The 14,878-nt window shown below is 35.9% G+C and overlaps 1 protein-coding gene across 4 annotated transcripts in view; it reads right to left on the minus strand.

Moving 5' to 3' along the window:
- Positions 1–2,599: 2,599 nt before the first annotated feature.
- The window catches only part of ARID4A (AT-rich interaction domain 4A), a 51,599-nt gene continuing 39,320 nt past the window's right edge, over positions 2,600–14,878 (minus strand). For 3 of the 4 annotated variants that reach the window (XM_032236091.1, XM_032236104.1, XM_032236097.1), the window contains 9 exons: positions 11,821–12,018; positions 10,970–11,054; positions 10,104–10,311; positions 9,837–9,899; positions 7,722–8,834; positions 6,504–6,608; positions 4,421–4,630; positions 3,727–3,873; positions 2,600–3,099 (listed from right to left, as the gene is read on the minus strand). In XM_032236091.1, coding sequence (XP_032091982.1) covers positions 2,996–3,099; positions 3,727–3,873; positions 4,421–4,630; positions 6,504–6,608; positions 7,722–8,834; positions 9,837–9,899; positions 10,104–10,311; positions 10,970–11,054; positions 11,821–12,018 — 2,233 coding nt within the window. In that variant the 3' untranslated portion in view covers positions 2,600–2,995. The remainder of the gene's footprint in view (positions 3,100–3,726; positions 3,874–4,420; positions 4,631–6,503; positions 6,609–7,721; positions 8,835–9,836; positions 9,900–10,103; positions 10,312–10,969; positions 11,055–11,820; positions 12,019–14,878) is intronic. The other variant, XM_032236111.1, reaches the window with a different exon arrangement.

Consider the following 14,878-nt stretch of genomic DNA (forward strand, 5'->3'; position numbering starts at 1 on the left):
CAAAATTGGCTTCTGTTTAAGACCGAACCTTAAAAATTTGCTCACGGTTGTGGATAAAATAATGATCTAATTTAATTATTCTATTAGGCTTTATTTAGAAAAATCTATTTCTTAATTGTTCATTATAACAGGCCCTTTAATTTCCCTCTTCATTCCAATATATAATTTTGATAGAATAACTATATATATAGGTGTAGGTATGCTGGTCTTGTTGTATTTTGGTCTTGTATTCGGGTCATTTCCCACGTAAGATTGAGATTGAGATTTATATATTCATATTGATTTTTAGTTGTTTGGTGCACATGTTAAGAAAATAGATTTTGTGCCACGTTACTTGTTTGAAGGTATGAATGGGCATATATGAAAGAACATGTGACCTATTCAGAATACTGTGTGCCATAAAAAGCAGAAGGATTTATCATGGAAGTTTTCCAATTTTGTAGCAAATGAAAAGAATTAGATATCTAAAGTGATAAAACAGGAGATCGTTTTCAAACAATGTTATAATATAAATGAACTAGAAAAAGCTATGTCATTCATGTGAGAAAAGTATCAAGTGGCTTGGAAAAAAGCTAACCTTAGGACTGTCATGTCAGTAGTGGGTGGGAACTGTAGTATTTGAAAAGATGGAACTAAGTGCCTCATTTTTTTCTGAAAGTAGCCTGGCTAACTAGATTTTGAATTAGATATGAATGGGTGGTTGTGAGCAAAAATGAGTAAATGAATAGAAGTGGTAATTTTATATTTGTTTCTACTTGCTCTGAGTCTTGTCGTCTTGATTACAGTCTTTGACATCTTGATTATAAGTAATGGTGGTAGAAGTGTTACAAATACAGATAGTCCTTGATTTACCATTAGAATTGAGACCAGCCAAGCAATTAAGTGAGTTGTGCCTGATCTTAGCACTTTTTTTGCTGTGGTTGTTAAGCAAATCATATGGTTGTTTAACCAAATCCAGCTTGCCTCATTGACTTTGTCAGAAGCCTCTTGGAGGTCGCAAATAGCAATCCCATGAGCCCCAAGATTCTGCAGCCATCGTAAATACATGCCAGTTGCCAAACACCCTAACATTGATCATGTAACCCTAACCCATGTGACGGTTGGAAGTGTGTAATGAATGGTCATAAGTTGAGGACTACCTGCATTATCCTTTTTATGATTCTCTGTGAGACTATTAGCACCATGCAATTCGTCCTCACAACCTATTGATTCTATACTTCTTGTAACAACTGGATTTGACAGCGAATATACAAAATCAATTACTGTAAAAAATAAAATAAGGCCTAAGTTTAAAAATGTAACTTTTATTAATGCTCACAAGTGAGCTTAATTTGTATCATACATTGAAATAGCTCTGCTTAAGAAAAAGACAGAAAAAGTGCATTTACAAGAGTACTTTTTTCTTTAGTTCTCTGTTAAAATGGAAGGAATTGGAATCACAGGTTGACAAATTGGTAAAATGGAACTGTAGGTGACATTGAGCCTTAAATAAATGACCCCTTTACATGTCTCCCACTTGAGACCTTCGGATACTGTGAATGTTTAATAATCTGACAATCTAGAGAATCTATTATAACTCTACAGTATATTAACAAGGAAAAAGGCAGAACTCCCCTTTTCATTGTACAAAGATGAATTTTAAAAATTGATTAAAAATCACTATTTACAATTCTATGCAAACCGTCTTAAATACATGGTTTCTGGAGTTATTTACAAACTGTTTTCAGTCTGTGGGAACAATCCACAGCTAAAACAGTCATTTTACATCTCAACTTTGGCAGATAACTCACTTCAGCAACGCAACAAATGAAAAATTGTGACAAAGTATTGTAAGGGCAACCCAAGAAATTTGTTCCTCAGAAGCAACAAGTACAAGGGCTGCCAAAGTTTTCAAGAAAGGGTGCAGGGTTATAGTTGTACATTTGTGAAAAATTGAACAGACAAAAGGACTCCATATACGAGTATGGCTGATACATAAAGCCATGTGTATATGGACTCTTTAAATGAAGTATTTTTTATTGAATGAGTGAGCCTAACTTAGAATTTTTCTCCCCAATTTTATTCTTTTTTAAAAAAATACATAAAAATACAACATCCAATGTCTGAATAAATATATTTAACAAGTCACAAGATACCTTATTTTACACAAAAAATCCGCTTTAGAAATTTTGTTAAATAACTTCATTGTTATATATTTTATTTTTTGCCTTTTGTAACAAAATAAAAACTCTGAAATTACATAGAAAAAGACAAAATACTTTTGTCAAGGGATAAGATAGTCCACTGAAAACCTATTCACAATTCCACTGTAAACATTAAACATTAAAATATTTGCATAATCATGTGCTCGAAAAATCCTATAAAAAGTGGAAGACTCATTAAGACGGTAGTTTCCAGTCAACTACGCTTCCTTTCACAATTTATTTTGTCCAATTTAAAACTGGGCACAATGCTAAGTACCTACTTTGGCAGGTCTGTACAAAGCAACTGCATTTCCAAAACATAAAAATAAAAGTGTGACTCTTGCTCAGAATTAAGATATAGCTCGGTGAAAAAAGTGCAACAGTAATTATTTTCTGATTAACTTATTTTGATGCCATTTTTGGTGCACTTACTCTTTTACTTAAAGAAAGCTGTTTTTTTACAATGCCCAATGCTTCATTGGATACCTGTGTTTTCAAATCAGATTAAGTGCCCTTTTTCCGTTTAAAGCAAAGTAAAAAAACAAAGCATAAGACAGAGGTGTCTTAAGTGCACCCATAAATCTTTAGTTGCCAATTAGATTATTCGCCACGATAAAATGTGTTGTTTTAAAAAAACTATATGGACAAAATAGAGGAAGGGGCACAAAGGAGTAGAGACAGACAAGTCCAGCAGTGGAAGAGTATACACAATATACTTGGCAATGTCAAACCAACTGGGTGCTTTCTGTGAAATTTTCGGATTTCTGTCCATGGCAGCAATTTGCTGCATGAAGCAGAGATAATTACCAGTATCACCTGCATTCAACAGCAAGCACACTCTGTGGAGGGGAGGGTGAGGATGGGCTCATTCCAGTGTCTGAAGAGCCAGAGGACATGGAAGCTCCAGTATGGGACACTGTAAAATAAGAAAAAAAAATGTGCTTCCATATTAATGGCTGTCAATTTTCTTTTAGTACTATAATGCAATGTTACTCCTACCCCAAATCATCTACCCAAACTGGGAAGTTTTGTGTCAAGTTTCCAACGTGTTGCAGGTTATCAGTTACCAGGCCAGTAAATTGTCTGAAAGATGCCAAAAAACTACTAGCTTAAATTGGAGCCTTAAACATCTGGAAACAACCAGCTGTAATGCATCCCAGAATTGGGGTTTAGAATTTGGTAATGTTCACACATCAGGACAGGCTAATCATTTAAACTTACATACCACTTCAATTATAACAAACTCTAAACAATGTGCAGGCCAATTTCAATGTAAAGATTAAATAATAAATAAGATCAACCACATATCAAGGGACAGCACTTCAAATATTTTGTGTTTTGACACACTGCAAGATTTATTTTGCATTTTCATGATATATACTTTTCTTCCTGGAATTTTAGCTAAGCATAATTTTCTTAATTATGGATTTTAATCCCCCGCCCCAATGATAATGGAAAAGCTGTAAGTCAATAGCTAGGAGCAAAAGATGTATGGAAGAGTTATGGCCAGACCACTCATGCAAATGAATATAGCAAAACTTACCTTCTCGGTCCTTCTTTTTCAATCGTTTTCTTCTCCTGTCAATCGTCGCTACTTCTGACTTCAGAGACATGTAATATTTCCTGATGTCCTGTAGTTTTTCTTGTAGAAATGAGATTCTCTCTGTGCTGTTCATATTGTCCAATTCATCTGTTTATACAATAAAATATCAGCAAAAAGATTTTTAGCATAAGCCTAAAATACTGCACTAAAGTGTGAATGTTACATATATAGGTGGTCCTTTCTAAGCAACCATTCATTCAGCGACTGTTTGAGCTTACGATGGCAGTGAACAAGTGGTACCTACAACCAGTCCTCAAAATTCTGATCAGCCCAGTGTCCTAGTCATATAACTGCAAATTTTATTGCTGGCTTCCAACAAACGAAGTCATGGGGAAGCTGGAAGGAGGTAGCAAACGGTAACCATGTAACATTTTGCTTAACAGCACAGGATTCATAAAAATCAACCAGATGTACTGGAACTGCCGTTGCCAAAACTATACTACCATAGTAGTATTTCAGCCAGTTAAAAAAAATCAAATTGGAACAATACATTTGGTGTTTTGCTTATAGTGATTAAAGCTCATGTTCCACCCTTTAGCACAAGGAAGGGGCCATTTTACTAACTACTAATTTAGAACAGAAACAGAATAAAAAGAACCCAGTGCTTATGTGTCTATTTATACACAGGACTTACTAAGCTGGACAGTCCATTTGTACACTCTTGGGGAAACATGATGGTTCTTCTCTCTCTGCTTCTCCTTATCCCCATCTTTGATATTAGGAGATACCACTCTGGCAGGCAATCGATTGAGCTTCTGTGGCTTTGTTACACCAATATGCTTTACAGGAGTACATTTACTTGAGCTGTCAAGGGCAGGGAGATCTTCACTATCACTGCTTTGCCCTAGAACAAGACACAAACAGATTTATAGTGTAGGGCATATATTTAATGCTAGGAGGTGTCAGATGTTTATATATATTTTACATAACAGCACTATATTTTAATGATAATATAATCTCGGTAATCCTAACATGTCTTTAAGACAGAGCCGTTTCAAGCAATACTGCATACTGAGGGGAAAGAACCAAAAAATGATTCAAGATCATATATTTTGTTTCTTTTCACCACTTCCTTTTTATCCTCCCCACAATATTATGAAGTATGTTAGATTGAGAATGATATATCTAAGGTCAGCTTTGTTACTAGGAATTCATTTGAACTTAACTTTCGCTGTTCTAATTGCAAACAGTCACATCATATGAAACAATAATAGTTCAAATAAAATCAGAACTGGGGGCATCATCTGTAACATTTGGGATGAGGTTCCATCAGCTTCCCTAATTTCTCCTTCAAAACTGATTCGGTTATAATTCTCAATTCTAAAACTTGTTCTGATCGTGCAAGCTTAGAAAAAGTCAGAGCTATTGGGAACTATATAATTATTTCCAATTGTATTTAAAACCTGACATTGAATATGGATAAAATGGCAGCTAACAACTAAATTTTTCATACTAAATCACAATGTGGAGATTTTTCAGATTGCCCTGGAATACTATTTGCAGTACTAAGAGAAGTTTCTCAATTTTATCTGCCTAAGCCAATAAGGCCTATACAACAATAAGTGTGAGTTGAATAACATTATGTCCAGAGGCCACCAGGACTACCTTTCCCTGCACCACAGGGGTGTCAAACTCGCGTCATCACATAATGTATCATGACTTCCTCCCCCTTTCGCTAAATCGAGGGTGCACAGGGCCAGTCTGACGCATCTGTCATGGGCCATGAGTTTGACACCCCTGCTGTACTACAATTCAACTGAAATAGTTTCATCTAAATAGAAGAGTATAAACATCTTATATTTAAATGGCACATCCGTGTGAAATGTCCCACAACTATTTCTGAAAAGGAGAGAACTCCAACTAGGATGCCATACAGTCATGACAGTTTAAGCTTAAAATGCTAGTACACAGACTCGCATACTGTACATACTTCCAAAAAATATTACAGGTAGTCCTCATCCTGCAGTCACGGAATGTGCCCATTACAGTCATGATGCTCATAAAACAGGTTGATTGGTCACCAACCTAACTTTTCAGTCATTAAGAAAACATCATGGTTGTAAAGCAGCCACTGTGGTCACAATTATTCAGAGACTAAGAATTGAGGGGGGAGGGGGGAGAAAACTCTCAACAGGGTCTTTTTTATCAATGAGCTCCCTAGATAAAGAACTCCTGGCCAGCATGGGCTTGCAAAAACCAAACATGTCTGTCTGGAAATGATGTCATATAATGCCAGGGTCACTTGTACAAGACTGTCCTGACCAGTAACAGTGGGAGAAAATGTTAAAAGTTTAACAGGAAGAGGTGAATCAAATCACATGAGGAAATGGGCTTGGGGCGGGTAATGGTTGCTAGAGGGATGAAAAATAAAAAATAGCCCGTTTCAATGAAACCTATTAAATGTATATGCAGATCAGAGTGTCCAGGACTGCCATTTTACTGCTTGTAATTCCACCCCCTCCCCCATCCTTTCACACTGACCCAAGGAGTGATGATTATGATGATCACATTTTTTTAGCACTTTACAAACTGACACAGATGCAGAATTCTGTCTATTATTCTTAGCAAGAAGATACTATAAATTGTGAACCCACAAAATTTCTTCTTGAGAGCACTTCTCTAAATATTTTCAGGGAAATTCAGCTCTGTATACCTATAACACAAGTACGAAAAACAAAAAGTACAAAATCCTTTCTGGGGGAAAAAAACCTACATACCTGTCCCATTTTTCTCACTTTTGACTATCGCACTTGCTCGTTTGGGGGTTCTCTTTTGCCGCTTTGCCAGTGAACTACCACTGTTATCCCCAGGCCTTTTTTGTCCTGAAAGTAAATTGAAAGTTGTCATTCTATATAACATGTTTCATTGTTTAAAATGTTAAGTTACTTGTGTAAGAAATAAAAAGAGCCAGAAAAATTGCCATTCCCAAGAGATCATAATGACAACAGAAAGAAAAAATCTGTAGCAGTCCAAACTCACTGTATAATGAAGGTTAACTTCAGAGACATAAAAACATTGCCCCAAAGGGACGGTATGGAAAGTGTCAAGAAAGGCAACAGAGTCATCTTGTGAAGGACATAGAGTAGAGTGTGGAATGTACAACAGAAGACATGCAGAAGCAATTCCAATAAATACACCTAATGCATTCTTAAAGCAAGAGAATAATGTGAATTACATGAGAAACCACAAGAAAAATAGAATAAATGGGAAAGTTGTCTTTTCTTAAATTTCTAAATATTTACTTCTCCCCAAGACAAAATGCTGCTGCCTGGGTGTTGTGAGTGTGCCTGAAACCACGCCTGCAGTAATTGCTGCTGCAGTTATGGTGCAGAGCTACTTTACAAGGTTAATGAAATTGTGGGGATTTCTTTTATAGTTTGATTTTATTTTTTTATATTGTACTTCCAAATCATTTTTTCACAGCCTCCTTATACCTGCTAACTGTTTTCAGAGTGAACAGAATCACAACTTCCTGCTAATAGATGCAAGTTGCTGCTATTGCAAGTTGTATCCTCCTCTAAAAAGGAACCACTGGCTATCATCCAGTAAAAAATAAACCTGAGAATATACTTATCACAACGCTGCAGTAAGCACCCTAATTAGGTTTCAATTCAAAGATTTCAACCATTTATTTAATGGATGCAACATTAATACATATCAGATAAGATACTCAAAGGCAATCCAAATTGAACAGGATAAAAAATACGAAAAATATTCTTCTATCTCTCCCCCCCCCCCCCCCCAAAATCAGTATTACGCCTTGGCGGGAGAAAAATGAACTAAAATGTGAGAAGTCCTACATTTGTCTTCAAAAAGTTAAATGAGGAATTAGTCAGAGGATCTGGTTTCTGATCTTTTGGTATATTGTAAAATGCATTTTCAATGAATTTAAATCACCACAGAGAAACTTTGTACTTAGAATAGGTAGTCCTTACCCTTTTCTCCAATTTCTGGACCAGCTATGCTACAGTTGCTGGAAGCTTCGAACCCATTGGCAGATTCATTCTCGCAGAGGCCTTCTTGAGACTCTTCAGCCACACTGTCCACTTCAATGGTCATGTCACTTTCACTTTTTATGCTTGGTGATTCATCCTGACTAAATGTTAGAGGTGAGGCAACAGAGAAATTTGGCTGGATCACAGAAGGTAACATAGGGGGATTTGAAGTGAGGTTACTACCATCTTGTTTTTCTGCAACCAAACTTTCAGGTCCATTCTTGTCCTTTTCATCAAGATCATCCAAGTCCACTTCATGGCAAAGGAGAGTTTCAGGACCAATCTGAGGCATGGAGTCATCTTCATCTTTCAACAGTGTGCTACGGTTTTCCTCTGAAGAACCATCAAAGGGTTCACTTCCCCGAACATGGAGCCGTTGATCTGATTCTGCCACTAATGATGGCATTTCTTCATTCTCATTTCGAAGAGAGTCATCACCACTGAAATCCTTACATTCTTCTGCCCCATAACATTCATTTGCCTTCTCTTCAGTCACAATGTTTGGCACAGGCAGCTCACCCTCTTGTCGTACCCTTTTGTCAGGTGATGGCTGTTCTATCACTTTTCTTTTCATAAGCTTCTTATCTTTTGCCCAGAGATCTGTTTCATTTTCAGAAGTAGAGCTCAAACCTTTATTTTCCAAGGAAGAAGGATTTAATCGTTCAGATTCTGCATCAGGTTCATTGGTTGTTTCTTCCTGATTTAGTAATGCATTCTTTGAATTCTCTAGGGAAGACTCTCTTGTTCGGTTCTTCCGGCCTTTTCCTTTAGGTGATTTCTCCACCTCTCTTTTCACATCTTCTATTTGATCATTTTTATTTCCACAATTCTGAACCACTTGTTCACTCTCTTCACCTTCTAATTTCAATTTTTCTAAAGGATGAACTTGATTCTGATCATTCTCTTTCAACATTTGTGAGATCTTTGCAATCTCTTCAACAGGCTTATCAACTGTTCGTTTTTCATTTTCCATTTCAAAACTAGCTGGAGAAAATTCTTCATTAATGTTCTTTTCAGAAGCTTCATCTGCTTCACTATCTGATGAAACGGAGTCTATTAAAAACAACATTAAAAGATAAAAAGGCAGAAATTCAGATTGAAATCTTCATAAATATTGTATTTATATACTACATAGAAAAAACAATGTTCAAAGAATTTTTGCTTTTAGTACTCCAATGAGAACTATCTAGAAACATGTAAAATATTTAAGTAATTTTTAGTTACAAACACAGCGACAAAATTTTATTTAGGATTGCAAAATACATCAAATATGAGAAAGAAAATTTCATTTTTTCATATTTCAAGTCATGTCCCAGCTTAATATTTAATAAAGAAAGAAAAGACTTCAACTTACATGGCAGGCCTTACAAACTGAAGGGCTGTATGTGGCTATTCTAGAACTTTTAGAGAAATCCTTTCAAAAGTTGCCACCTAATTTTTAATTTCTAATGTAAGATAAAATTAAAAGAATAGAATTTCAATATTTCTCTGTGGTAGTCCTTGCATTATGAAACATGCTATTTCCAGTGGCTCATTTAGTCTTTCTCTTCTGATATTTTCATTAGCATTGGAAATCATTTTGTTTCAGTGGGTCTTTGGCCTCTAATGAGGCGCTGTGGACAAAAAATACCCCCTTTAATTTCTAAAAAATATCACAAAATATAATTTAAAAGGGTATTAATTGGGGTTATGTCATAAAGTAAGTAAACCTATCATCTTTGGAGTGTGTGTGTGTGTGTGTGTGTGTGTTCGCTGTAGGATTATGTTAGTGAAAAGTATATTTATGTTTAAATGTAAGTTATTTTTGTCCAGACCCAGACATCACTTTAAAGCCAAGTAAAACCCTGTCTCCAAAATGTTGTACAATTGTTTTATAAAAGTCCTTCATGTAAATGGAAGTGTTCATTATATCAGTAAGTGGCGAATAATATACACTCGATTCTTTCTTTATTGCAGATAGCACCATGCATCTCTTCATCTAAGGATTGGCACTTGCTCTTTCTTTCCCCAAATTTGTGAAATTTCTCCCTAGAGTTTATTTTTAAAAATTCTCACCATTTGACCCTCTATCAGAATCCAACATTCCTGAGCTACGTCTTGTTTGCCTGCGAGGCATACCTAAAAAAAATTAAAGAGGCTATAATACAGAGGTAGAGAGCAAAAGCACTACATGTAATAATTTTGCAATTACTTGTATATTTTCACACACAAGAATGTGTTGATTTTAAAATCAGAAAACTGTTTCTACCTTAATGTGCCTCATTGCAAGCTTGAGCAACTGAGCAAAAAACTGATTGCCACATGACATGTAAGCAGAAGTACCTTCTGTCCCATTAAGCAGGGGTGAACAATCCAGCAGGCTGCTGCGTGCACTTCGCACTCCTGATTTACTGTCACTATTAGGAGTTTTAGACAGACCACAAGAGAGATTTGATAGAAGAGTTGATTTCAGAGGAGGACGTCCACGCTTTCCCTTTTGTTTCTCCTCCTCTTTCTCCTTCTTTTCATCTTTTTCAGAGTCTTCTTTACTCTGAATACAAACATAAAAGATCTCATTGTCACAGGAAGTTTAGACTTTTCCATCACAGAATGCATGATAATATCCACTGTAGAGCTTCTGCTCAGCAAAGGACACAATCAGTGTCAAGTGACAGATCTCCATTTGTGGAATAGGAGTTTCCTAGATCTGCTTTGAAAGATCAAATTAACCCTAGGTCATTAATCTTATCATTCTAAGCACCTCAATATTTCATTTCATGAAAAAAGTGAAGCATCCCTTCAAATTACTCAAAAATTTTTCCAGAAAAACCTGGGTTTGTATAAATCAGTAGTAGTCAGCCTGGTCCCTACCGCCCACTAGTGGGCGTTCCAGCTTTCATGGTGGGCGGTGGGGGGTTTGCTGTAACTCTGCTTTGTAAATTTTATAAAGTAAAGTTACTTCCCTACTTTATAAATCACCATTACTGTGGAACCAGTGGGAGGTCAGAAAATTTTACTACTAACAGAGATACAAAAGTGGGCGGTAGGTATAAAAAGGTTGACTACCCCTGGTATAAATGGTTATTTTCCTGGTCTTAATGGTGATAATTTTCTCTTACTTCAAATACATTGAAAATAGTAAATAAGGGAAGGGAAAGATGTTTATAAATTTACTTAGATGTGAAAAATAATTTATGAACATGACTTACTTTTGCCTTTTTCTTTTGTTTCTTCTTTGGCCCTCCTTTTTCTGCAGGCCAAATAATCCTATCAGCTTTTACCCATTCATCGTATCTACAAGGAAAGGAATATTGCATCCATTTCCCTCAGTGCAATATCACGGGGGTAAATTTCACATCTTTTGCAAAAGTAATTACAAAAATAACTTTTAACCTGCAATCTCAAATTACACATTAACATGCAGAATTCTAAGAATCATCTCTTTAAATTGTTGTCTGAATGTAAAATCCTAGCAACTAAAAAATCCTGTATGGATTTAGCATAAGCAAGCAGGCAAATAAATAAATCCTACATCCTACTCCAACACAATAGATAAATACAATTGGCAAAGAAATAATTTATTGGCAGAACTTTTAAATTTTCCCACCTAATCTGATACAATTTTCAACTCTTATTCTTTCTCCTTTTTTACCTGTGCCTTTAATTAAAAATTGTTGGGATAGCAAGGACTGGACAGATTCAGCCCATGATTTACTATGAAATTATTATTGATTTTGAACATGAATATATACAGCAGCAAAAAAAATTATCTAGAGCCAACCTCTACACACTACCATATGCAAATCAAAGGGAAGAACAATTCTCCATGACTTTTTTTTAACGGAAAAAAATCTCACTGTAACTCAGGTTCCATCTTTCAACAGAGCCAATGTGACAATATTTGTATCTGACAATATTTAAGAACATTGATATTCAATAAAAAAGGGGTGGGAGCAGGACTGAAATACTGTAGGCATCTGAAATAGACCTGAATAGTCCACCTTGAAATTTTACAGGGTAGCAATCAATATTCAGTTAAGGTTACCATTCTCCTCCTTACCTAACATTCCAGCCATAATAATGCACCAAATACAAAATCTCTCCATCATCGTTTTCTGTACTTTTAATACTGGCTTCATAGATTTTCTGTGTTTTACCACGGCCATATTTTACTTTTACTTTGGTTCCTGTAAGACAAGGTTCTGCATCTTCTTCACATTCCTCTCCTTCCGATTCTTGATTTTCAAGTTCTTCCCTGCTGCAGAATAGACAGTAAGGTATCAATTAATTAAGATGCCAAATGTAGATAACTGTGACTTTCCCCATTCATGCCACTCTTTTCAAGTCACCTATAGTGCTGCCATCGTTTCCTTTAAGGAAAATGACTTGGAAAGGAAATTCTGTGCTTTCCAAGTAATGAATCTTCTACACGCATCTGATCAATCCCATGTCAAGGATTAGCAAAAGGCAACGCCCAGATCAGTCGCAAGGAAAACTATGATCAGCTTTGCATGACTAACTTTTGTTACTGCGCTGAAGTTTTCTGAAGTGGTTCCTTACCACTTACGATACTTCTTTTACTTGTGCATCATCCTTCCCAATGCCTCATATTCCCAATTCCTAGATTATGAAATAAAAAATTAAAAACTAAAATCATAATAATACGTGTACTAGCTATCCCTTATACAACAAATAAATTCATGTAGAAACTGCATTGTTCTCTGTAGCACAATGTCCTAGATAAAGAACTGTAATTATTTTGTTGAGGTTTTGCAGGTTTTACACAAAGTGATGCATTTTTATTTAATTTCCCACATATGCTATCTTAAAATTCACTTAACATTTTTCAATCATTTGTTTTTTTCAATTTCAGTAACTACCCACTCCAAGTGTTCATAATGCTTTTCAATTAATGTTGTGTAGAAGCATATTAGACCTAATCTATTCATTACCTATAGGTACCTGTACATCTATAGGTATTCCTCCTTATATCACTCATTCAACAACCATTCAACGTACAATGGTGCTGAACGAGTGGTACTTATGGCTGCTCCTCACACAACAGGTACTACATCCAGTGGTGGGATTCAAATAATTTAACAACCAGTTCTCTGCCCTAATGATTTTTTCCAACAACCAGTTCACCAAACTGCTCAGAAAGTTAACAACTGGTTCTCCCAAAGTGGTGCGAGCTGGCTGAATCCCACCACTGACTGCATCCCTGCAGTCACGTGTTCATACTGGGTGTTTAGCTGGCAGCATCCCATGGTCATGTGATTGTCCCTTGTAACTTTCACGGCCGGCTTCCAACAAGCAAGGTCAATAGGGAAGCTGGTGGGAGGTTGCAAATAGAAATCATGGCAGCAGTGGGCTTTCTTAACAATGGCAACCAAAAGTTCTGGAACTGCCATCACTAAGTGGTACAGTGATGTGATATCGTACTTGATTACCGTGTCACTTAACAACAGAAATTCCTGTCCCAATTCTTGTTTTACGTCAGAACTACCTATATTTTGTTTACAATCCTTTCCTAAATTTTAATTGTTCATTTACTTTTGCAATGGAGGTTTCTAGCTGCAAAATCTACTAGGATATCACAATGCTAAGTAGATATCAAGTCATTCAAATATTATATCTGAAATATTTCATTTAAAAAAGAGAGAATTTAGAGTTTGGGATGACATTGAACCCTGTGATTAACATCTATAATTGTGCTGAATGAATTTGTTTAACTTCAATTACTTACATTTTTTCTTCTACTTTAATGAAAAGCATAATATTTAGCCAGGAACATATCACAGAATAGGACTGAATATTTATATATGGATATATCTGTGCATGTGTAAAGGTTTAGATGGATTATATTGTAAAATGGCTACGGGATCATCTATCACAATACACAATTAGTGACACTAAAATTAAATTTAATAAACTTACTGACAGCTCAATCCAAATATATGCCCTGTATACAGATTGCATTTTTGTTCTGCTCTCTGATCCTGAGGAATCTGGTTTCTCAGGCCTGCATTTTCCTCTCTCTTTGAATTAAAAAAAAGATTCCAGAAACTTTAATCAATGCATTTCAGTTGCTAAACACATCATGGTATCAATGCAGTACTGAAAACTCTACTTTCGTCACCAAGTTTTGTTTGTTTGTATTCTAATTTTGACTTTTGAAAACTTTAAATGGATTGTAAAGCCTGCAAAGCCAAAAGGCTGCATTTGTTATGAACTTGCTTAGCTGTTATGATTTGTATTAAGAAGCTGCATGAATACAATTAAATGGAAAAGATTAATATGTGTGAAACTTGGGAGTTTTGAGAGGTTCCCATTAAAGCCATGGTGGTGCAGTGGTTAAAATGCAGTATTGCAGGCTCACTGCTCATTCCAGGAGTTTGATTTTAAATGGCTCAAGGTTGACTCAACCTTCCACCCTTCTGAGGTTGGTAAAATGAGAGCCCAGATTGTTGGGGGCAATATGCTGACTCTGTAAATGCTTAGAGGACTGTAAAGCATTGTGAAGCAGTATAGAAATCTAAGTGCTATTGCTATTGCTATCTGCTTTGAAAAAAAAGTCAAGATGGATTAGCTTAGTATTTTAATATTATATTACAATAGATGCACAATTTTGTCTGTACTTTTTTGTGATGCATTCCCATGAGTGGGTTTCAGGAGGATTGTGTGTAACTATTAAATAAATACATGTTTTTATTAAAAGGATGAGTGATAACACGCTACATCACAGGGTTCAAAGTAGTAGTAAATTCTTCTCAAAAAAACTCAAGTTAGAAAACATATCTAATACTCCTGCATCCTATTTTCCACACAACTACCCTGTGAGGTGTGTTGGGCTAAGAGTGATTGGCCCAAAGTTGCCCAGCTGGCCTTCATGCCTAAGGGAGGACTATAACCTAGTGGGGGTGGGGGAGAGCACCTGTTTTGTTAGGTTTACATTCTCTCAGGAATAATCTGCTTGAAGCCATATACTAACCCACAGGAGTGTTCTTTAACTATCATGTTTTTCACTGAACTAACAGCAAATGGATTGTTCTCTTGCCATAATTCTGAACTCTTTTTTTTCAAACCTTTGTTTTAATTAGGCAGAAGGATGCTTATTA

The sequence above is a fragment of the Thamnophis elegans genome, chromosome 1 (genome assembly GCF_009769535.1).
Source record: "Thamnophis elegans isolate rThaEle1 chromosome 1, rThaEle1.pri, whole genome shotgun sequence".
Classification (NCBI taxonomy): domain Eukaryota; kingdom Metazoa; phylum Chordata; class Lepidosauria; order Squamata; family Colubridae; genus Thamnophis; species Thamnophis elegans.